A 24,480-nucleotide genomic window follows, 5' to 3' on the forward strand; every position below is an offset into this window, starting at 1 on the left:
CGGTTAACCTTTAAGTGGGCTTTAATGCCGGGAGGCAGACTGACTACCTGATCATGTGATCACTGTGATTGGCTCTCACAATGGTCACATAATCGGTAGTCCATCCTGGTGGCACCCTATCACAAAAAGTAACTGAGAGCTGTCAGAGAAACCTGCTGGAAGCGTGCAGTGAGTGCACTCTCAGCACAGAATCTCAGTCTGCCATGGTTGCATATAAGCAGCGGCTGGGTGTTATGGTCTACTTTTCTGCAATTTGATGGTGCAAAGAGGATAATTGTGGGGCTTTTAGGAGGTTAGAGAAGGTTCATTTATTATCGCTATTATTATTATTTAGGATTTTTATAACACCAACAGTTTGCACAGCAGTTTACAATATAAAGGGAGACAGTACAATTACAATACAGTGGAACCTCAGATTACGAGCATAATCCATTCCAGGAGAATGCTCGTAATCCAAAGTACTCGCATATCAAAGCGAGTTTCCCCATTGAAGTCAATGGAAACTAAAATAGTTCGTTCCGCATTGACTTCAATGGCATGCAATACCGCATGCGGCCAGAGGTGGGGGGGGGGGGGCACCGGAGAGCCTCGGAAACAGACGGAAAGGCCCGAGGACACCTCGGCTGACCTCAACAAACCTCGGAAAGACGCCGTTCCCGATGTTTGTCGAGGTCAGCCGAGCTGTCCTTGGGCCTTTCCGTGCATTTCTGAACGACGCCGATCGGCTCCGGCGCCCGCCCCCCCACCTCAGGCCAAACGCGGTACTGCACATGCTTCGGCCTGAATCGTGCTCGTTTTGCGAGATAACACTCGCAAACTGAGTTACGATTTATAAAAATACAGTGCTCGTATTGCGAAACGCTTGTTAACCGCGTTACTCGCAATCCGAGGTTCACTGTACAGTTCAATATAGAAGTAATAGGATGTCCCTGCTCAAGGAGCTTGGGGGAGAACCTCTGATAGAATCAAAGATGGAAAAGGATCTGGGGGTTCTAGTAGATCAAGGACTCAGCAATAGCATGCAATGCCAAAGCAATGTAGAAAGCAAGGCCAGCAGACTACTATCACGCATTCAAAGGGGTATTTACCCAAGATATAAGACTATAATTCTACCACTTTACAAAATTCTGGTTGGGCCGCATCTTGAGTATGCGTCCAGTTCTGGTCACCAGTCCTCAGGAAGGATGTCCTTGAACTGCATCCATTGAAGGACATCAAAGTTAATAAATAATCTTGAGTATCTCAGTTATAAGGGATGATTAGAAACATTAAATGTATTCTCCCTAGAGAAAAGGGCCTTAAGAGAGGATATGATCACAACATAAAATTTCTGTAAATGGTGACTCTAGCCATAAACTTTTTAATCTTAGGCCTCTAAAGAAGACACCCACACAATGATGTTGGACAAGAAACTATTCAATCTTACACTGCATAAGGGGTTCTTTACTGTTAGGACTGTAAGGATGTGGAACTCCCTTCCACAGTTGGTGGTGTCAGCGGAGAGTGTAGATAAATTAAAAAAAACTTTTAGATGTGTGTCACAGCAAGGACAATGTACAGGGATAGGGAAAACCATAGTCATACACAGAAACAATAGGAAAGTGGAGTGGGGATTTTAGGTGGTGCAAAAAATATATCGTCAAATGTATTCAGTAAAAAAGATTTATTTCTTATTTTGAGGAGCAAAACAAAAAATATATAAAAACAAATGACACAGGCATGTACAATACTGATATAAGGATGTTAAACAGGACAGCATGATAGAGAATCCCGACATGTTTCGTCCATAGATCGGGCTTCTTCAGGGGAGCTGTCTTTATGGAAGTACAGGCCTTCTAAAATAGACAACAAGTAACAAACAACAAATACAAAAAAATAGTAAGTGACTGAATACTAATAGAAAATATAATAAGCATATAACATGTTTTTGGAAAGTTGGGGTGAAGGCAAAAATATGAAAAACATAAAATGTACACAATATTTATGTTTTTATATTTTACATTTTATGTTATTCATATTTTTGCCTTCACCCCAACTTTTCAAAAAGATGTAATATGCTTATTATATTTTCTACTGATATACATCCTAATATCAATATTGTACATGCCTGTGTCATTTGTTTTTATATATTTTTTGTTTTGCTCCTCAAAATAAGAAATACATCTTTTTTTACTGAATACATTTGACGATATATTTTTTGCACCACCTAAAATCCCCACTCCACTTTCCTATTGTTTCTATGTCAATTTGGGGATTGGTGCTATTATCTAGCTGTACTCTCCACGACCAATTACCTGTTCATAGTCATACACACACAGGTTGGAACTGGATAGACCAGTGTCTTTATTCAACCTTACCAATTATGTAAGTATGTATGTAACTATGTATTACCCTCCTCCAGCAGTCTGGACAGAGTGTCAATAATAAAATCTGAGCATAGTCAGGAGATATTTTAGCCTCCATGGATGAGCGAGTTTGGGGTGGAGGAACTTGACTGGCCTGCACAGAGTCCTGAACTCAAACCGATATAACACCTTTGGGATGAATTAGAGTGGAGACTGCGAGCCAGGCCTTCTCATCCAACATCAGTGCCTGACCTCACAAATGCGTTTCTGGAAGAATGATCAAAAATTCCCATAGACACACTCCTAAACCTTGTGAACGGCCTTCCCAGAAGAGTTGAAGCTGTTATATCTGCAAAGGGTGGGCCAACTCAATATTGAACCCTACGGACTAAGACTGGGATGTCATTAAAGTTCATGTGTGTGTAAAGGCAGGCGTCCCAATACTTTTGGTAATATAGTGTATGTTCTTTGATTTACCAGCAACTTGGAGAGTCTGACTTTGTGACATCACTTTTGTGGAACTGGCGTGGTTGACGATGCAGGAATAGCGTGCACCATGGAGCTCAGGGCTTGCTGTGAAGCGCTGGTAGCCGGTGATGGTGTAGGTGCCGTCCTGGTTGTTGCTGTGAGCAGAAAGGGAGGTTCCAGGCATTAAAGTCGGACTTGTTTCTCCTGGAAGCTGAACCAGGAAGTCCACAGAGATTTCCAGAGGGTGAAAGTGGGAGATCTCACAGAAGAGGGTCACCTCTTCACCAGGACGGGCGAACAGCGGGGAGGGCAGAAGGGTGATCTGAGGCTTTGCTGGAGAAACAAAGAAGAATAGGGATCAACACGGGTTATATTGGGGTTCAATTATAACAGAGCTGTTTATAGAGACCGTTCAGGTCTTTGCAGCTTCAATATGATTGAAAAAGATTGTCATTCAAATTCATTATAACTCCTATTGTGTTTTAAAACTGAACTCCAGGTATGGATTGTATTATATAGTTACATTGGCCCAGCTTGGAACAATTTAAGTATGCATATGCCATAACTGTGGGAAACATAAGTAGCCAAAGCGCAGGAGTTAGTGAACCCATTATAGAATTTATTTAAATCAGTAATCACACACTTACATAAAAACAAGTGCTGCTAGACCGTGGAGGGAATCCGATGTCTGTTGTGCATGGAAGCCAGAGCCTGCAGAGTGGTCAGACCCGCCGGGAACATGAAACAATGGCAGCGTCTACGACCGTCCTCGAAAATCGTGGCAAGCACAGAAACATGAGAAGGGGGCATGTACTTGAAAAAGGAGGTGGTGCCTCCAAATCGCATTGTACAGTCAAGGGGAAAAGGTTTCCTCTATTGTTTCCTTGGGTCACTGGGGAAGTCATCCTATTGGATGCTGCTGCCCCATGTGACTCTAGCAACCATTTTGGGCCAGGCAGAGCCTATTTAGGGCCTGGCTCCTGGGTTTGGTAAGCTTTATGGGAGTGGGTAGCGTAGGGAGAGGTACCCCCCCGTCAGGGACAGTACTAGTGGTAGGGAATGGTTTCTGGACATCTTCCCAATTGGCCATGAGATGGTCAGGCTGCATTCTGCTCTCTTTACAGATGCTGTCAGTTTGGCAGAGAATCACCTCATCCTCATTGCTGCCAACTGTGAGTGCACCTGGCTGGACAGTTCCCCCCTTACCCCCCGGGTTCTATTGTGAACCGTTACTGCATTCTAAATACATGTTCTTTATTGCACCCGTCTGTGTGCATTATTGTCATCACACCATGCTGCACCTCACTTATATGCTCATCCTTTTAATAAACTATTAATAATTATTACGATTAGCTAAGGACTTCAGTGACCACACAAATGCAAGAATAACCTGTTCTAGGGAAGGCGAGGATTACAGGGCGCCGGACTAATGTCGTTCTATTAGGTCTGTTTTTTTTTTTAAGCACATGATTAGAGCCTGAGGTTCTAATTGGCTTGAAAAAGGTTGTGCTTGGGGCGTTGAGCATTGCGCCCGATCTCTCCCACTTGTGATACTAGTGTATCAATATTCTCTATTGGTTTCCGGCTTCGCCTCCCGGCCAATCCGGAGGCAGATCTAAAGAATACTGGGTTAGCCGGGATGAGAAACCGGGGAAGCCGCGGTGCTTTGACTGCTGGAAGGGTGAGTGCAGACCTGGGGGGGGGGGGTTTGTTTGCCGCCTCCCAAAAATGTTTAGCACCAGCCGCCACTGAAATGGATGAGCTGTAGCTGAGAGAAACAGACAAACAACACCCACCTCTGGACAAGCAGCCTATCAAACATGTGAAAGGCTGGGTGTGGCTTATTTCAGGCCACAGAATGTGCCATTTATTTATTTATTTATTTCAGGTACTTATATAGCGCTGTCAATTTACGCAGCACTTTACATATACATTGAACATTCACATCAGTCCCTGCCCTCAAGGAGCTTACAACCTAAGATCCTTAACACACATTCATACATATTAGAGCCAATTTAAGACAGGATCTGAATAACCTACAAGCATGTCTTTAGAGTGTGGGAGGAAACCGGAGTACCCGGAGGAAACCCACGCAGGCACAGGGAGAACATGCAAACTCCAGGCAGATGGTGTCATGGTCCGGATTCAAACCAGCGACCCTTTTTGCTGCTGGTGAAAGTGCTAACCACTACACCACTGTGCTACCCCTATTTATACAGATATCATTTACAGAAAGTGGCACAGACACTTCATAGAGGTAAGATATATTATGTAACGATCTATCATACATATACTGTATATTACCTGTGACCTGGAGCTGGATATCTCTCTGTGCCCTCAGGTACGGCACATAGATGACGCAGAGGTAGGTTCCTTCATGTGAGGTCTCAACCTTCTCCAGTATGAGTGACGCGTCACCCTTGGAATGTATGGTGGAGAAGTTCATGGTATACCCCGGGAGCTCCTCCTCAATCCTGTCGCGCCACCCATCATAAGCGTAAAGGACCATCCCTTCTCCCAGAGCACGGTGGCGCCATTCCACGGCAAAGCGACTTTGCTTTCCACGCCAAAAGCCACAGGGCAAGGTCAGAGACTTACCTAGAGGGGCATTCACCACCACAGAGGAGGTATAGACAGCTAGAGAAACTGAGAGGAGAAAGACTGTTAGTGAAAACATGAGATTGCATTGGAGGCTTCTAAAAAGGACATTTTTGATATGCTTAAAGGGGAAGTCCACCCTAACACTAAAATCGCTACATCTACTGGCATCCACGATCTAAGACTAACCTATCTAGCCCTGTAAAGAGGAAATTGCTATACATACCTTTTCTGAAGCCGCTCTGGTCTGATCCCACACTGAGCTGTCAGCTACAGCTTTGCTGTACAGGCGGGTGCAGAGGAGGCAGCCGACAACGGAAGCCCCATAGTAACTCTATGGGTGACATCACTTCCTGTTCATTTCCCAGCTGTTGTCGGCTGTGCCCTCTGCAGAGCTTCCGCCGCTGGAGACAGGACCGGATCGGCTTCAGTATGTATACTGATTTCTTCTTTACAGGGCTAGATAGGTTAGTCTTAGATTGTGGATGCCTGTAGATGGACTTCCCCTTTAAATAATTACATTTGGAATGTTATGTACGGCAAGAAAACACTTTATCGAAGTACACAGGCACACCCTCTTCCTTTTCCCTTTGCTCACCTTCTACACAACTCCCCCCCCCCCATGCCAGCCATTCCTGTGTTTGAAAACCTTGTGTAATTTGTAAATACAATGCAACATTATTGTTGCATTTTATTTATTATGTTTTATTTAATCTGCATATGATGTAATTTATACCTTTTGTTAAACCAATGATAGTTTTTCAATTTCATTTTGTTTGTGATTTTTTTTTTTTCTTTTTTAAGTGTTGAATAAAAAAACATACCTTCTTTAGGCCCCTTTCACACATGCGGACCGTTCGTTTAATTAGTTCAGTCACATTTTTTCAAAGAAAAAACTGATGAATTTACATCAGTTATTCATCCGTTTTTCATCACTTTTTACATCAGTTTTCTTACATCTGCCAACTAGAATCCTTAAAGTGATTGTAAAGGCTGAAGGTTTTTTACCTTCATGTATTCTATGCATGAAGGTAAAAAAACCTTCTGTATGTAATGCCCCCCCGACCCAGCAATGTTCACAATAGCCTTGGTTGTATGGGGACGCTCCCTCCTCATTGGCTGAGACAGCAGCGGGAAGCCCATTGGCTCCCACTGTTGTCAATCACAGCCAATGAGGAGAGATCCGGGCTGACCCGCAGCTCTATGTGTCTTATGGACGCATAGAGCAGAGGCTCGGGAGTGAGCACGCAGCAATGCCCCCAGCGCAAGCAGCTTTCTCTGGGGGCATTGCTCAAGGGAGAGGAGACAGAAGCGCCAGCGGGGGACCCAAAAAGAAGAGGATCGGAGCTGCTCTGTGCAAAACCACTGCACAGAGCAGGTAAGAATACCATGTTTGGCTTTGGCCCTCAATTCATTGCTTGGTTGTGCATGATTTATTTGAATCCTGTAGCCAAGGTCTGTATGGAAAATTCCCTATCAGCCTCCTTTCTCCTGTCCAGGGGAACAAGACAGGGTTGCAACTTTTTCCCAGGTCTGTTTGCCCTTGCTCTAGAGCCTTTAGTTGTCCAACTTTGTGCTGCAAATTCAGTTAAGGGAAAAGAAGTTGATTAAATTGAAGACAAACTGTCCCTGTATGCGGACGATACCCCTTTGTATCTTAGAGACACGTCCTCCTCTCTACAGGCAGCTCTGCGGATAATTGATGAGTTTGGCACTTTCTCTACGATTAGGGTTAACTGGGGGAAATCTCTGATTTTCTGCTTAGCACTTCACACCCTAAACCGGCTACAAATACACCGCTTTGTTAGATAGATTTAAATACCTTGGGATAGATTTGGGGGGCTCCCTGACATCCTACATGGAGCTCAACCTTCTCTCTCTCCTTCTCCCAGAGATGTGCCTCATGGAAATCACTCCCACTCACTCCAGTTGGCAGGGCAATCTTATTAAAATGCCCCACTTCCCATACCAAAAATGTTTTTTAACAAACTTGACAGTGTTGCCCTCTCTTTTGTATGGTCTGGAAAGGTCCCATGTCTTGCAAAGACAACTCTACAACTACCACTGTCACAAGGTGGACTATCCCTCCCAAATTTTCAGCGGTGCTGGTAACGGTCCGCTGGTAGTTTTCGCAGCCTAGAAACAATCCTGCAGTTCATTTGGAGGGAGCCCTGGTGGGCTTCACCAAGTAATTTTGTTTTTCGGGGTATCAGGTCCACTCCAGCTATTACCGGCCCAATGAAAACAACCATTTTAGTATAGCATACTGCTAGGGCAAAGTATCAATCTTCCCAGTCCTTCTCCCTGCACACACCTTTGTGGGGCAATCCTAATCTCTCTCACCTGTGTAGTATACTTGATCCACAGCTGTGAGCAGCTCAAGGAGTGGTGGGCCTCAAGCATATTATGTCTAACAGAAGACTAATGGGGTTTTCTGATCTCAAGACCAAATATAACTTTCTGAATACAATAGTATGTTCTTCAGATATCTGCAGCTGAGGCATGCAGTCCAGGCACAATTTCCTGCCCCCCTTACTGTTGAGTCAGACCCTATCGAGCGGTTGCATACCTCGAGCATCATGGGGAAACCACTCTCCTCTTTGTATCTTAGACTCTCTCTGGCTTATGCTAATACCTCGACTCACACTTATCAGAAATGGGCTACTGACTTTACAGATTTGGATGGGGAGGAATGGGAGACTTGCACCAGCCACTTTGTTATGGATATGATATCTGCTGGAGACAGGTTTTTGCAGTTAAAGTTCCTCCATAGAGCTTATTTCACCCAGCAACGGCTGGCTGCAATCTCACATTCGAAAGCGTCACTTCCAGTTTGTGTCAGCCTCTCCTCATGCCCTACGCGTTATGTCACACACACACGTGACTTCTTCAGAGGGTAGGGGAAGAAGTCACATGTGCGTGACCTAATGCGTAGGGCGAGAGGAGACGCTAACACATACCAGAAGTGACCTGCTAGGAAGATCGGGAGTTTCAGTTTCACTTTTGATTGATTCCAAAGCGTCTTCTTTTTAGTTATTAAACGTGAGTGTATATATTTTTTAAATAAATGGATGCTGTTTTTGTGATATACTACACTATGGGAGCTTTAAATAATCATTTCCCCTGTTGAGAGCTATGTAGAATGGCCGTATGAATTATGAGAGTTGGGATTTAGGAGCCATACACATAACCTGAGAAGTGAGCTGGAGAGGGGCCCATGTGAACGGAAGATCCATGCCATGAAGAATATATAAATCGTACAGTATGTGTACAGGCATTATTAATACTTGAGGTGAGAGTTCTGGGAGCATATATGAAGCATGTTTTGTTGTTTACTTTATTGTGGATATTAAGGACTGTAATAATCACTAATCACTGTGTACCAATTTTGCATGAATTTATTTGAATTTATTATGGAGTATCTATGGTTATGATTAATTCACCTTTTATTGAAACATTCCATTACTGTTATTTTAGCACATTAAGATATTAGCACTTTTAATAGCAGCGCAGCACTTTCTACACTATTACTGAGCAAGAGGCTTGCTAATGGGGGGGACTCGGCAGGGGGGAGGAGCCAAGACCGTCGGCAGGGGACCCACAAAGAAGAGAATCGGGGCTGCTCTGTGCAAAACCATTACACAGGGCAGGTAAGTATATGTTTGTGATTTTTTAATTATTTTTATAAACACAACCTTTACAATCACTTTAAGAAAAAAAAATAAGAATTTATTTTTAGATTTGCTCTGTGAATGGGGAAACAAACTTAAAGTGTTTTTTTCCCCCAAATATGGCAGTAAAAGTGGAACTACACTGTAAGTAGTGACAACGTTGTTACCTAATAAACAGGTCCATAGTAGAAATCAAAAAATTGCTGTGGTCCATTGGGGGTATAAAGGTATAAAAGCTATTGGCTATACTTCTGTTTCATTTTGGATAAAGTAAGTGAAGGTTATAACACCTGTCTGTTTTTTGGGGGTTTTTTTGCCTTCTGTGTCCCATTGGGGAGATTTTACTACACTTCCTGTCCCATAGCCATATACAGGAAGTGAGGAAATTCTTCCAACATGAGGGAATCCCTGGTTGTCTTCAGAACTGGTGTCCCCATTGGAAGATGTTGCCCTCTATTCTTGTTCTAGTGACAATCCTCACTTTCGCTTTCATTGATAATGGTCACAGGGCAAGTAAAGAGGTTGAATATCCCTAATGGGGACACAGACAGCAATAAAAAAAAACTGACAGGGGTTCTAATCTCTCTCTACTCCACCAAAAACTGAAAAAAAAGTTGCATTTAGTTATTATTAATTATATGAGAGGGAAACATCATCAATGCACGTACACTGACCATACTGTGCTGTAATGGAAAATAATAGTGGCCTTTTGGTCCCTTTGTTCACCCTCCCGGTCCTATAAATGCTGAATTTTGTGAATAGATGACATTTTTATGTTCAAAGTGGCATAGAGTCCTATCTACATCCCATGAGCTACCATGACTTGACATTGCACAAAAAAAAAAAAAAAAAAAAAAAAGAATTGACCTTACCTGCCATATGGTCCTTCTTGTCCCCTGCTGGTCCCAGCACGGAGCTCACAGCGATCCCTTTTTTGTCATCCCTCATGGACATGCTGTACCACTCCTTACCCAGAGATGGGGGGCTGACTTGCTCCTCGGTCAGAGAGCGCACCCAGTTCAGTGGCACCTCCTGGGGTAAATGCTGTGTCAGCTCACAGGAAGTGAACTCTGAGGAAAGAAGCTGCCCAGAGGGGTCTAAGAGAAGACAGAGGAGACTTTTATGGACAATATATGTAAGTAAGAGAAATACAAGAATTCAGTCATGTTGCCCTTGTGCATGGACAATTAACAGGTGGGTTAATTAGCACAATAAACACATAACAATAAGTGAAAGACACTTAGGAGGCACACTAGACCCACTTACAATAAACACATTATAGCAGGCAACCCCAGACAGGTGGCCTGAGCTGATGACATCAACATCTGCTATGCGTCTCTCAGTCTGATAAAGTGGAATTCATTCATCTTCATATATATATACATTCTTGTGGGATATTGTTGATAAATAATTCTGTCCAAAAGAAGTAATCTAAACCACACTCTCAGCATCCATCAATTGTCCATCACTTTCTCGGTCTCCCAGTGCCCCTAAAAGACACAGGATGACTTACACATAAGAGGGGCCTGGGGAGTTGAAACAGGAGTTTCCCAACCTCTCTAAGGTAAGCTGGGTTCCATGAGCCCCCTGCCCAAAGTGACTCCTGTCACAGTACCCATTGGCGTGAAACGCGTCAACACTTTTAGCAACAACAGTGTGCATTCATCCACCTGTTATTGTCAATGTTTTGAGGTGCGAGCCAGACCAGCACCCAAGATAGGCTCAAAAAAAGTTTATTGGCTGGCCTGTAGAGTGTAGGTGGTGCTGGTGGGGGGGTATGCAGGGTGGAGATCTGAAAAAGCAGCGACTCCCTTGGGATCAACGGCTAAGAAGGAATCTCTCGCCCTCTCGCCCTGTATTGCATTGGTTTAACTGCAGTTCTTAAAGTCTTGGAGGTTGGGGTCTTTGGAGGCATTAACAATTTTGTATCAGTTCATAGTGTGAGCCATCTAAGGTATGGCATTCTCTGTTGGATCCCAGTTAATGGTGGATTAACTGGAAAGTGGTAACAGTGAGGTATCTGTGGTGAAGTCTGTTTGTCCCCGAGCCGGTGTTGCGTGGCTGGGGATTGTTAATTAGCAATGCAGATACATAACCCGAATTTGGTTCTTTGGTGCCTCCCAACACTGGCAGGAAGGATCCCAATAGTGTATTATTGTTTAAAATAACAGCTTTTATTGAAAGAATAAGGTACTCACATAGAAAATGAATAATAGATCTATCTATTATTAGATATCTGATAGCCTGATGAAGGAGCACGCATGCTCCGAACGCGAAGCACCGCCCGCCTCACCCCGCTCCTGGAAGTGAAGACGCAGGTCAGCACGGTGCTCCACGGAGGATCCATGACCGATATCCTGGCCGCCCGGAGGCTCTGAGGACCCTCGGCACCACCGGAACAGCTACCAGGACCCAGGTCACAGGACTCACATCCCAGGAACCCCCCCACTGGCCCGTGACACCCACATCCCCCGAGAGCACGTGGATGAAACTACTTTACATGCTGGTTTTTAGCAACTCAAATGTGAGTGTTTTTATCTATTGTAATAAACATTTTTAACATACATGCTGCACTTAGAGGGCGCCGTCCTTCTTTCTTTTTTATTGTTCCAGAGCTTCTTCTAGCTTTTATAGACTGGCTGCCTTCCATTTATTCAGCATCATTTTATCCTTACATGGACTAATACCTGAACTTGTTGTGAAACATTAATTACCACCATCAAGTTCCCCCTCTCATGAACCCCCAACCCACCCCCTTCCCCCCACCATTTTTAGTTATATGTACTCGGCTACCTCCATTGTGCGCCATATTAACCCCTTGATCGTTTATTTATTCCTTCCTGCTTTGTCATCCCCTATACTTCCTTGCACCACATCTGAGGGAATCCTACCCCGGATCTACGATTGTGAGGGACGCGCTGGAGCCCATAGGTGGATATCTTAAAGGCTTTTTGGTCATATGCTTTTGCCCTATTACCTTAAGGTAAGGGGCCATTACCCACTTGTGTGTTTGTACACGAAGATGCACATGATGTGATTTACTCTGAGCACTATCCTGCAGCGATTGCATGCCAGGACGTTGCTGTCACAATTTTAAAAAAGAAGGATTCTATGTTGGAGCATTTTTTGAAGTTTCTTTTTGGGACATTTATGTTGAACCTGTTTGGATGCACTTTCGCACATTGTCACTTTATGTGATGCATGTTTGACATTTATGCTGAATTTGTGTGGATACACTATTGCACATTGTCACTTTATGAGTTGTATATTTTTGCACACAGTGTAAATCACAGTTTTTATTATAATCTGCACTTTATTAAGAAGTCATACTTTTACTATACTGCCAATTAGCTATTTTTTACGGTGATATTTATTTATTAGTATGTGGCTATTGATGACTATGTTCTCACGTTTTTAACTTATTTGTCCTATTATTACCTGAAAAAACAGAAAAGAAAGAGGGCGCACCAACCTAGTGCATTACCACTGATAAACTTTAATGCAGCATAAAAACAGTAAAAATTATACTCACAAACGAGCTAATAAAGATAGCTTTCGAAAGGGCGCAAAAGCGCTGTTTCTGTGGATCGAGACCCCAGGACCTGTTGCCGAGAGGATCAAACCAGCGCAAATGGCTGATGGCTTACGCGTTTCGGGGGAGCACCCCTTTCTTCAGAGCCTAAGCGGGCAATGGTTGGTCTCTCGAATTGCTCTCTCTATAAATGTATGTATGTGCCTGTGTCTACCCCACCCAATTGGTGACAACGCCCCCTCCCACAGGTATTAGGCACCACCCACCCATTCGGGTTAACCCCCGAAACGCGTAAGCCATCAGCCATTTGCGCTGGTTTGATCCTCTCAGCAACAGGTCCTGGGGTGTCAATCCACAGAAACAGCGCTTTTGCGCCCTTTCGAAAGCTATCTTTATTAGCTCGTTTGTGAGTATAATTTTTACTGTTTTTATGCTGCATAGTTACATAGTTACATAGTAGGTGAGGTTGAAAAAAGACACAAGTCCATCAAGTCCAACCTATGTGTGTGATTATGTGTCAGTATTACATTACATATCCCTGTATATTGCGGTCATTCAGGTGATTATCTAATAGTTTCTTGAAGCTATCAATGCTCCCCGCTGAGACCACCGCCTGTGGAAGGGAATTCCACATCCTTGCCGCTCTTACAGTAAAGAACCTGCATTAAAGTTTATCAGTGGTAATGCACTAGGTTGGTGCGCCCTCTTTCTTTTCTGTTTTTTTAGCTTGAATACCCATTGTTCAAATGAGGGCTGCAAGACGCTAGGCATTACTTCTATAGGTGGCTGCACCACATATCCAGTTCATGGACACCTGAGCGCAGGAGAGGTCTTTTTTTCTTGTGTTTGTCCTATTATTACCTAACATCTTTTTTGGTCATTGTCACTTATCACTTAAGCTGAGTTTACACTCTGTTGATGCATAATTTGAGCAAAGCCATTTATATACATACCCTATGCTTTAGTTTGTATACCTAGGATTAGCACAGCACCACCCATCTTTACCAATTTCTTTTGGTGGTATTTGATCACCTTTGCGGTTTTTATTTTTTGTTAAAAAAAATGTAAAAAGACCAAATTGTTAAAAAAAAAAATTGTTTTTGTTTTATATTTTGTTATAAATTTTAAAAGAGGTAATTTTTCTCCTTCATTGATGTACGCTGATGAGGCGGCACTGATGGGCACCGATAGGTGTCAGTGATGGGCAGTGATGGGTGACAGTGATGGGCACTGATGGGTGGCAATAATGGGCACTGATCGGTTACACTGATAGGCAGCACTGCTAGGTGGCACTGTTTGGCACCACTGGTGGGCACTGATAGATGGCACTTGTGGGCATTGATAGGTGGCACTGGTGGGCACTGGCAGGTGGCAATGGCAGGTGGCACAGATGAGGCATAATTGCCTCTTCCTCTTCGGGACCGACGTCCCTTGCAGATGAGCCGGTGATCGGCTTTTTTTTCTCCTCGCGCTGTCAGCGTGAGGAGAAAAATAAACGATCACAGAGCTTTTGTTTGGATCATGTGATCATCTGTCATTGGCTGACAGCTGATCACATGGTAGGGGTCCGGGACCGGCTGGCCCCTTACTTGGATCAGTGATCACCAGAGTCTCAGTGAGTTGGTCATCACAGCGCGCTTGGCGCGCGCCCCGCAAGGCGCGCACGGGGGAGTCCGTCATATTACGGCCTCCTGGAAATTCTGGTCCGCACTGTGGCCGTCATTTGGCTATAGCGCGGATGTCAAGAGGTTAAGGAATGTTATATTTGTTTATTAATAAATGGCCAACCTGGACAAATTTACCCCAGATTTGTGTCATTCGTCATTTGTTCTTAGTTATAAGTGTGTGTGTGTGGGGGGAGGGGGTATATGTGGGTACAATGTACAGGCTTTGAGACCTCTGTGGTATCCTAGTCATGTGTTTGTTTGTCACAGGTTGGGTCATTTAAAGCAGTGGTCTCCAAACTGCGGCCCAGGGGCAAGATGTGGCCCTTTGCTTACTCTTATCTGTCCCTTTGGGGACTATTCTTCCCTCTGATAAAAGGCACTATTCTTCCCACTGACACCAACAGTGGGGCATAATTTCTGCCACTGACACCAACAATGGGTCATTATTCCACCCACTGACTGACTGGCAGTTTTTTTGTAAAGATTAACTACCCCTTTAATAAGTGAAATGGCCATGGATGAAGTAGAGTAACCCATAGCAACTTTACTCACATCACTGTCAGAGAAGTCAGCGACTTGCAGCACTGCAGTAAACTAAAACAAATGGTTGCCCTGGGTTACTGACACTTATCCTTCTTTAGTGAATAGACCTGTAGACCACAACAATTTCTCACCTGACACATAGAAGACCAGGGTGCCGGGCTCGGGGGTCACTGGAGGTTCTGGTGTCAGCCCCGTGGAATCATCGAACACTAACAGGACGGGCTTATGCTTGATAGTGCGGGGTGGGCCCTCCTCTTGCACCAACCAGCAGGTCAGAGGATCGGCCTCTAAGGCAGGAAATGCCCCAAGTAGGATGACCACTGCAAGAAAGAACAAAATACATAAAGAAGAGAAGAGGTGAGGCCTGAGAGCGCAGTGGACAGATGACAAAAAAAAAAATACAATCAATGATAAGAATAGTGGTGTTGCCCGTAGCTACCAACCTTATTCTAGATCTTTTTTTTCTTCTCGATTTTGAGTTTAAACAAAAATCCCCCAAAATAACACAAAAGATTGTGAAAAGGAACATTAACCTCTGCAACTGCCTGTACAATGGAGGGATTCAATAAAGCATTTGCCTGGGATTGGCACATTAGAAAGTCCTGCTCCTAATTCATGAAAGCCTTGAGACAGTTCCATTTCAACATGTAATTAATTCAGGTAGTTCTTACCTGTGCCATTATCAGTGTTAATGCTTACCCCACCATCACAGGAGAGAGCTGTCAAATCCCCATATGTGTGTGGTCCACCATATCCTCCATAGCTCAGAGCTACTATGACACAGGACAGAAAGAGCATGGGATGGGGGTTTGAATCATGCTTTGTGTAAGCACTAGTCTACTATTTGGGTGAGGCAGATAGCTTTATGCTATAAGATTCTATCTGGAGCTCCTATGCTTCTTCTTTCCGCCAGCAAAACCGTGGAATTTTGTTCGAAGGGCGTTGGCTCAAACTTGTCTTGCATACACATGGTCACACAAATGTTGGCCAACAATTACGAACGTAGTGACGTACTACGTGATTTTTCAGCTCTTTAGCACCACCCTTTGGGCTCCTTCTGCTAATTTCGTGTTAGTAGAAGTTTGGTGAGTGTTGATTCAAGCTTTTGTTTTTCATTTATCGCTTTTCATTTCGTGCTTTTCAGTTAGTTTCTGAACGGCCGTTCATGGCTATGTGTTTTACTTCAAATGACAGTTTGGTAGTCGGCAGTTACATTTTAAAAAATACAATGTAAAATTAACAAGGGACACCAACATAGTTGTATCTTTGATCTTAATAACTACAGGATAATGGTGTTGTGGTAACTTGCACAAATAAAAAAAAAAAAAAAAACATAATAATATTATTCTTGATATCACTAGAAAAAAAAAAGCCTTTGAAAATTTGTTTGCAATAACTCCATCAGTATCACCAGCAAAGCAGCTTCATTATTATCCCATTAAAGAAGAAGAGACTTGTGCGCTGCATTTGGAGATTTCATAATTTGCCACGTCATGAATGGTAATTCTCCATTACGAATGCTAGTTTACAAGACCGACCGATTCCGGCTCCTCCTTGCTTCCGAGCATGCGTGTTTGTACTTTGGACTTTTGTCTGACGGACTTGTGTACACACGCTCGGAAAATTCGACAACACACATATAGTTATAGGACTAGTTTTAAGGGACTTTAGATGAAGGTATGGCCTCCGTTCTCCATCACAGGTATCTATCCAGTTTATTTTCTCACACACTGGTGGTCACTCATTCTGCTCACTCTTCCTATTTCTTTCACACTCTGATGTTCACTTCCCCAGTACTACTCTCTCACACACTCCTCCTTCCTCTTCACATCATCTCTCTACTGTGAATCATGGTTCACCCTCCATTTTACACACACAGGTCACCTTGGTCCCATGCCCGCCCTGTTCGTGGCCCCCGGGGTGCCCCCGCTGAATTGCCCGCCGCGGCTCCTGGGGGGGACAGCAAGCGGATGGCTCGTGAGGTTCGGCACCATCATGTGAACTCGAGTAAGTTTATCTGCAATCGATACGGGGGCTATACCTTCACCCCCCATTCGTATGTGCAATTAATAATATACTCCAATCCATATTATTTTTACCTCCAGATATATCAAGTGCTGGCTCCTGACTACTGGCCTTCTAGCCACGAAACGCGTTGACCTGCCATTCATACTGTCACCTATCAATACTTACATTGTTTTATCAGCCATCTGCCAATTTTTATTCATTGATCCGAGAGGCCCGAGGCTTTGCAGGCATTACAATATATTATGCTTTTACTCAATTCATTCTGGTGAATTTTGGAAGATTGGTTGCTTGCCATTTTTTATGATATTCATGTTGTAACTAATATGAACTGTACTATCCATGTATTATTCTATCGTGTTTCTACATTTTATATTCTGCTTGTATTCTATGGCAATCATTAAATTCCCAACATGTTCACCAATTACTTTTTGCAACCACGTGATTCATTTAAAGACAACACACATATGTCCGTGGAAAATTTGAGAACATGCTAACCAACATTTTGTTGGCGGAAAGTCTGACAACAAATGTCCAATGGAGCCTACACACGGTCGGATTGTCCGCCAACAACACAACCTCACATCCAACATTTGTTGTCAGAAAATCCGATTGTGTGTACGGGGCTTTGGAGTGTTGAGTTTGATTCTGAAGACTTATAAAATGATATAAATGATATAAAGAGCTAATGCCTCGTACACACAATCGGACTTTCCGATAACAAAACCGTGGATTTTTGTTCGAAGGTTGTTGGCTCCAACTTGTCTTGCATACACACGGTCACAGAAATGTTGGCCAACAATTACGAACATAGTAAGTACAAGACATACGGCAAGCCGATAAAAAGGAAGTTCAATAGTGATGCGTGATTCCGAGCACTTTGGACATTTGTCCGACGGACTTGTGTACACACGATTGGAAAATCCGACAACAAACATTTGTTGGCGGAAAATTTGAGAACCTGCTAGCCATTTGTTGGTGGAAAGTCCGACAACAATTGTTCTATGGAGCGTACACACAGTCAGACTTTCCGCCAACAAGCTCACATCCAACATTTGTTGTCGGAAAATCCTATCGTGTTTACGGGGCATTAGAAGACTTTGACAGGAATTTCCTATAGGGAGAATAGTACCTGTGGCAATTTGGCCATTTTGGGGTATTAAACCATCATAGGGTTGGTGGTTTCCAAAGCTTGAGTTCTTCGTTGATCTTGGTTTGGAAGGGGATAGAATTGGTCTGATTAGGGCCTTTAGGGGCCTGGGATACAGAGCGGGCATGGGGAACCGTGCAATGTAGGGTTGCCACCTGTACGGGATTGACCAGGACAGCATGGGTTTGTTAACTTGTGCCTGGGTTTCTGTCCCCTGGAAACTCTGGCACAACATATATCCAGCGCTTCTGTGTCCAGGTTTGTCCCCTCCTCCTCCCCGTAGCTCTGTGTTTACTATGTGGCCAGTGGCGGCTGTGCGCCTCTCTGCTCCATATCACGGTCCGGGTCTCTAGTTGGTGTAGCTCCTCTCCTACACTTATCTGTGTAAGAGCTCCTCACCTCATGAAGCCTCGCCCTCTTCCTGCTCCACCACAGCTGGGGAGACAAGATATTGAGGTGACCTCCTCCGCACAGCGGGAACCCAAAGGTACTATCGCAGCCACCCTCCTCTGTCAGCCCCCCTCCTGTCTGTCAGCCCCCTTCCTCTCTGTCAGCCTCCTCCTCTCTGTCAGCCCCCTCCTCTCTGTCAGCCCCCCTCCTGTCTGTCAGCCCCCCTCCTCTCTGTCAGCCCCCTCCTGTCTGTCAGCCCCCCTCTTCTCTGTCAGCCCCCCCTCCTCTCTGTCAGCTCCCCTTCCTCACTGTCAGCCCCCCTCCTCGCTGTCAGCCCCCCTCCTCTCTGTCAGCCCCCCTCCTCTCTGTCAGCCCCCCTCCTCTCTGTCAGCCTCCCTCCCCTCTGTCAGCCCCCCTTCCTCTCTGTCAGCCCCAATCCTCTCTGTCAGCCCCCCCTCTTCTCTGTCAGCTCCCCTTCCTCACTGTCAGCCCCCCTCCTCGCTGTCAGCCCCCCTCCTCTCTGTCAGCCGCCCCTCCTCTCTGTCAGCCCCCCTCCTCCTTGTCAGCCTCTCTCCTCTCTGTCAGCCCCCTCCTCGCTGTCAGCCTCCCTCCTCTCTGTCAGCCTCCCTCCTCTCTGTCAGCCCCCCTCCTGTCAGCCCCCCTCCTCTCTGTCAGCCCCCCTCCTCGCTGTCAGCCCCTTTCCTCGCTGTCAGCCCCCCTCCTCGCTGTCAGCCCCTTTCCTCGCTGTCAGCCCCTTTCCTCGCTGTCAGCCCCCCTCTTCTCTGTCAGCCCCCCTCCTCTCTATCAGCCCCTTTCCTCGCTGTCAGCCCCCCTCCTGTCAGCCCCCCTCCTCTCTGTCAGCCCCCCTCCTCGCTATCAGCCCCTTTCCTCTCTGTCAGCCCCCCTCCTCTCTGTCAGCCCCCCTCCTCGCTGTCAGCCCCTTTCCTCGCTGTCAGCCCCCCTCCTCTCTGTCAGCCCCCCTCCTCTCTGTCAGCCCCCCTCCTCTCCGTCAGCCCTCCTCCTTTCTGTCAGCCACCCTCCTCTCTATTAGCCCCTTTCCTCGCTGTCAGCCCCCCTCCTCTCTGTCAGCCCCCCTCCTCTCTGTCAGCCCCCCTCCTCGCTGTCAGCCCCCCTCCTCTCTGTCAGCCCCCCTCCTCGCTGTCAGCCCCTTTCCTCGCTGTCAGCCCCCCTCCTCTGTCAGCCCCCCTCCTCTCTGTCAGCCCCCCTCCTCGCTTTCAGCCCCCTCCTCTCCGTCAGCCCTCCTCCTTTCTGTCAGCCCCCCTCCTCTCTGTCAGCCACCCTGCTCTCTGTTTTAACCACTTGCCGACCAGCCGCCATCATTATACTGTGGCAGGTCAGCACGATCCCGCAAATCGCCATAGGTGTACGTCTGCACCTTTAAGGGTGATGCAGACACGCGCACGTGCCCGCTGCACGACAGGGAGACTCAGTGCCACGATGTCCGCTGGCCACCCACGATCATGAGATCCAGAACGGGGATCTGTGTGTTTAAACACACAGATCCCCGTTCTGACAGGGGAAGAGAGACAGATCTGCTGTTCCTAGTGATCAGGAACAGCGATCCCTCTCCTCCTCCAGTCAGTCCCCTCCCCCCACAGTTAGAAACATACATGAGGGAACGCAGTTAACCCCTTGATCGCCCCCTAGTGTTAACCCCTTCACTACCAGTGACATTTACGCAGTAATCAGTGCATTTTTATAGCACTGATCGCTGTATAATTGTCACTGGTCACAAAAAAGTGTCAAAAGTGTCCGATCTGTCCAACGTAATGTCGCAGTCCCGCTAAAAATCGCAGACTGTCGCCATTACTAGTTAAAAAAAAAATGCCATAAACCTATCCCCTATTTTCTAGACACTATAACATTTGCGCACAGCACTGATTGCTGTATAAATGACAATGGTCCCAAAAATGTGTCAAAAATGTCCGATGTGTCCGATGTGTCCGCCATAATGTCGCAGTCACAATAAAAATCGCTGATCGCCGCCATTACTAGTAAAAAAAAAAAAAATTAATAATAAAAATACCATAAAACTATCCCCTATTTTTTAAATGCTATAACTTTTGCGCAAACCAATCAATATACGCTTATTGCGATTTTTTTTAACCAAAAATATGTAGAAGAATATATATTGGCCTAAACTGATAAAGAAATGTATTTTTTTATATATTTTTTTGGATATTTATTATAGCAAAAAGTAAAAAAAAAAATATATTTTTTTTTTAATTGTCGCTCTTTTTTTGTTTATAGCGCAAAAAGTCAAAACTGCAGAGGTGATCAAATACCACCAAAACAAAGCTCTATTTGTGGGAAAAAAAGGACATCAATTTTGTTTGGGTGCAACGTCGCACGACCGCGCAATTGTCAGTTAAAGCGACGCAGTGCCGAATCGCAAAAAATGGCCTGGTCGTTAAGGGGAAAATCTTCCGGTCTGTAAGTGGTTAAACTAAAAGTTCAGTTGATGTTGTTTTTTTTCGTGTCTGTGTCCCATTAGGAAGGTTTTTCTCTTCATTTCCTGTGCTGAAATACAAAAGTGACAGAAATCCTCTCCAAAGTGAGGGGAATTCCAATATTAGACCGCTGTCACAGGAATATTTTTAGCTCTTATAAGATATACTCTCAACTCTTGTTCTAGTGACTCCCTGTAAAATTTGGGATTTTCCAGCATTTTTTGTACCAGTGCCCAATAGTCACCAGAACCAATAGAGAGGGTGACTCTAGCTAACAAACAGCAATAACACGACAAGGCTTCTAACCCTTCCACAATCTAAAGTATGAAGTACTGTTTATAAATGAACCAACATCAAGCGCTATTTGATCTTAGATGACCCACCCCTTGGTATCACTGGCTTCCATTAAAACAACCAAGCAACTAGCAGTTTTAGCAAGGCCAGCAATACCAACCCTGACCATTTCTATTTACTGTGACCAAACAGGAAGTAAGAAAAATCTCTCTTATGGGGACACACAGCTATAGATATCTGACAGAAGTTCTCTCTCGTTCTACTATTTTAACCACTTCACCTCCGAAAGATTTACCCCTCTTCCTTTCTTTTTTGCGGTATGGCACTGCGTTACTTTGACTGACAATTGCGCGGTCATGCAACGCTGTACCCAAATAAAATTGATGTTCTTTTTTTCCCACAAATAGAGCTTTCTTTTGGTGGTATTTGATCATCTCTGCGTTTTTTATTTTTTGCACTATAAACATCGATAATTTTGAAAAAAAAACTTTCTGCTCTAAAACACATCCAATAAAAAAAAAATGTAAAAAAAATCGAATTTCTTCATCAATTTTGGCCAAAATGTATTCTGCTACATATCTTTGGTAAAAAAAAATCCCAATAAGTGTATATTGATTGGTTTGCGCAAAAGTTCGAGCATCTACAAACTATAGGATATTTTTGTTTATTTTTTTTTAAATTTTGTACTAGTAATGGCGGTGATCAGTGACTTATAGCGAGACTGTGATATTGCAGTGGACGAATCGAACACTTAGGCTCGGTTCACACTAGGACGAGTTGTCAGGCGACCTAGTCGCCTGACAAGTAGCGTCCCGTTCTGTACAATGGAACCGTTCTAATCGGAGCGACGCAAGTCTTTTGGGGCGACTTGAGGCGACTTGCATTGACTTCTATACAGAAGTCGTTTTGCAAGTCGCCGTGGCAGTCGTGTGCAGGTCGCCTCGGTGAGGCGACCTGCAAGTCGTGCCGCCCCATGTGTGAACCGAGCCTAAGTGAAACTTTTTTGAGGACCAGTGACATTATTACAGTGATCAGTGCTAAAAATATGAACTGTCACTGTATTACTGACACTGGCTGGGAAGGGGTTAACATGAAGGGTGATTAAAGGGTTAACTGTGTGCCTAGCTAATGTTTCAGTGTAGTGGGGGAGGTGCTTTTACTAGTGGAAGGCATGGATTGGTGTTTCTACTTACAGAACGTCAATCTGCCTTGTTTACATAGGCAGACTGGCATTCTGTCAGTGTACCGAACGATCAGCGGGTGCCAGCAGAGATTGGAACCCGCTGATCGGCTCCTGCTGTGTAAAATCAGTGCCCCGGAAGTGCAGAATCATGTGTATACACAGTATCTCACAAAAGTGAGTACACCCCCCACATTTTTGTGAATATTTTATTCTATCTTTTCATGTGACAACACTGAAGAAATGACACTTTGCTACAATGTAAAGTAGTGAGTGTACAGCTTGTATAACAGTGTAAATTTGCTGTCCCCTCAAAATAACTCAACACACAGCCATTAATGTCTAAACCGCTGGCAACAAAAGTGAGTACACCCCTAAGTGAAAATGTCCAAATTGGGCGCAAGGTGTCAATATTTTGTGTGGCCACCATTATTTTCCAGCACTGCCTTAACCCTCCTGGGCATGGAGTTCACCAGAGCTTCACAGGTTACCACTGGAGTCCTCTTCCACTCCTCCATGATGACATCACGGAGCTGGTGGATGTTAGAGACTTTGCGCTCCTCCACCTTCCATTTGAAGGATGCTCCACAGATGCTCAATAGGGTTTAGGTCTGGAGACATGCTTGGCCAGTCCATCACCTTTACCCTCAGCTTCTTTAGCAAGGCAGTGAGCGTCTTGGAGGTGGGTTTGGGGTCGTTATCATGTTGGAATACTGCCCTGCGGCCCAGTCTCTGAAGGGAGGGGATCATGCTCTGCTTCAGTATGTCACAGTACATGTTGGCATTCATGGTTCCCTCAATGATCTGTAGCTCCCCAGTGCCGGGAGCACCCATGCAGCCCCAGACCATGACACTCCCACCACCATGCTTGACTGTAGGCAAGACATACTTGTCTTTGTACTCCACACCTGGTTGCCGCCACACACGCTTCACACCATCTGAACCAAATAAGTTTATCTTGGTCTCATCAGACCACAGGACATGGTTCCAGTAATCAATGTCCTTAGTCTGCTTGTCTTCAGCAAACTGTTTGTGGGCTTTCTTGTGCATCATCTTTAGAAGAGACTTCCTTCTGGGACGACAGCTATGCAGACCAATTTGATGCAGTGTGCGGCGTATGGTCTGAGCACTGACAGGCTGACCCCCCACCCCTTCAACCTTTGCAGCAATGCTGGCAACACTCATACTTCTATTTCCCAAAGACATCCTCTGGATATGACGCTGAGCACGTGCACTCAACTTATTTGGTCCACCATGGCACGGCCTGTTCTGAGTGGAACCTGTCCTGTTAAACCGCTGTATGATCTTGGCCACCGTGCTGCAGCTCAGTTTCAGGGTCTTGGCAATCTTCTTATAGCCTATGCCAGTGATGGCGAACCTTGACACCCCAGATGTTTTGGAACTACATTTCCCATGATGCTCATGCACTCTGCAGTGTAGCTGAGCATCATGGGAAATGTAGTTCCAAAACATCTGGGGTGCCAGGGTTCACCATCACTGACCTAGGTCATCTTTATGTAGAGCAACAATTATTTTTTTCAGATCCTCAAAGAGTTCTTTGCCATGAGGTGCCATGTTGAACTTCCAGTGACCAGTATGAGAGAGTGAGAGCGATAACACCAAATTTAACACACCTGCTCCCCATTCACACCTGAGACCTTGTAACACTAACAAGCTACATGACGGCGGGGAAGGAAAATGGCTAATTGGGCCCAATTAGGACTTTTGTTGCCAGCGGTTTAGACATTAATGGCTGTGTGTTGAGTTATTTTGAGGGGACAGCAAATTTTCACTTATACAAGCTGTACACTCACTACTTTATTATTATTATACGAGATTTATATAGCACCAACAGTTTACGCAGTGCTTTACAATACTTTACATTGTATCAAAGTGTCATTTCTTCAGTGTTGTCACATGAAAAGATAGAATAAAATACTTACAAAAATGTGAGGGGTGTACTTACTTTTGTGAGATACTGTACATGATCCTGTATAACACGGCTGCCCTGTAGCAGTAAATCTGCTATGAGGCGGTTGGCAAGTAGTTAAAAATAGTTATTACTGCTCTTGCAAAATGAAGCAATAGTCACTAGCTTACTTTTTACCTTCTGATGGAATTTTCTAATGTTTTTGATGTAATACTT

The 24,480-nt window shown here is 44.8% G+C and overlaps 1 protein-coding gene across 2 annotated transcripts in view; it reads right to left on the bottom strand.

The window, feature by feature from the left end:
- TAPBP (TAP binding protein) overlaps window positions 1–24,480 on the bottom strand; it is a 43,099-nt gene that overhangs the window by 13,750 nt on the left and 4,869 nt on the right. For both annotated transcript variants that reach the window (XR_012235911.1, XM_073598220.1), the window contains exons 2-5: window positions 14,956–15,144; window positions 9,955–10,179; window positions 5,118–5,459; window positions 2,823–3,146 (exon numbers count right to left, since the gene is read on the bottom strand). Coding sequence is in view for 1 of the 2 variants with exons in the window: in XM_073598220.1 (XP_073454321.1) it covers window positions 2,823–3,146; window positions 5,118–5,459; window positions 9,955–10,179; window positions 14,956–15,144 (1,080 nt within the window). In the remaining variant the exon portion in view is untranslated. The remainder of the gene's footprint in view (window positions 1–2,822; window positions 3,147–5,117; window positions 5,460–9,954; window positions 10,180–14,955; window positions 15,145–24,480) is intronic.

Source organism: Aquarana catesbeiana, linkage group LG09, assembly GCF_042186555.1.
Source record: "Aquarana catesbeiana isolate 2022-GZ linkage group LG09, ASM4218655v1, whole genome shotgun sequence".
Taxonomy (NCBI): domain Eukaryota; kingdom Metazoa; phylum Chordata; class Amphibia; order Anura; family Ranidae; genus Aquarana; species Aquarana catesbeiana.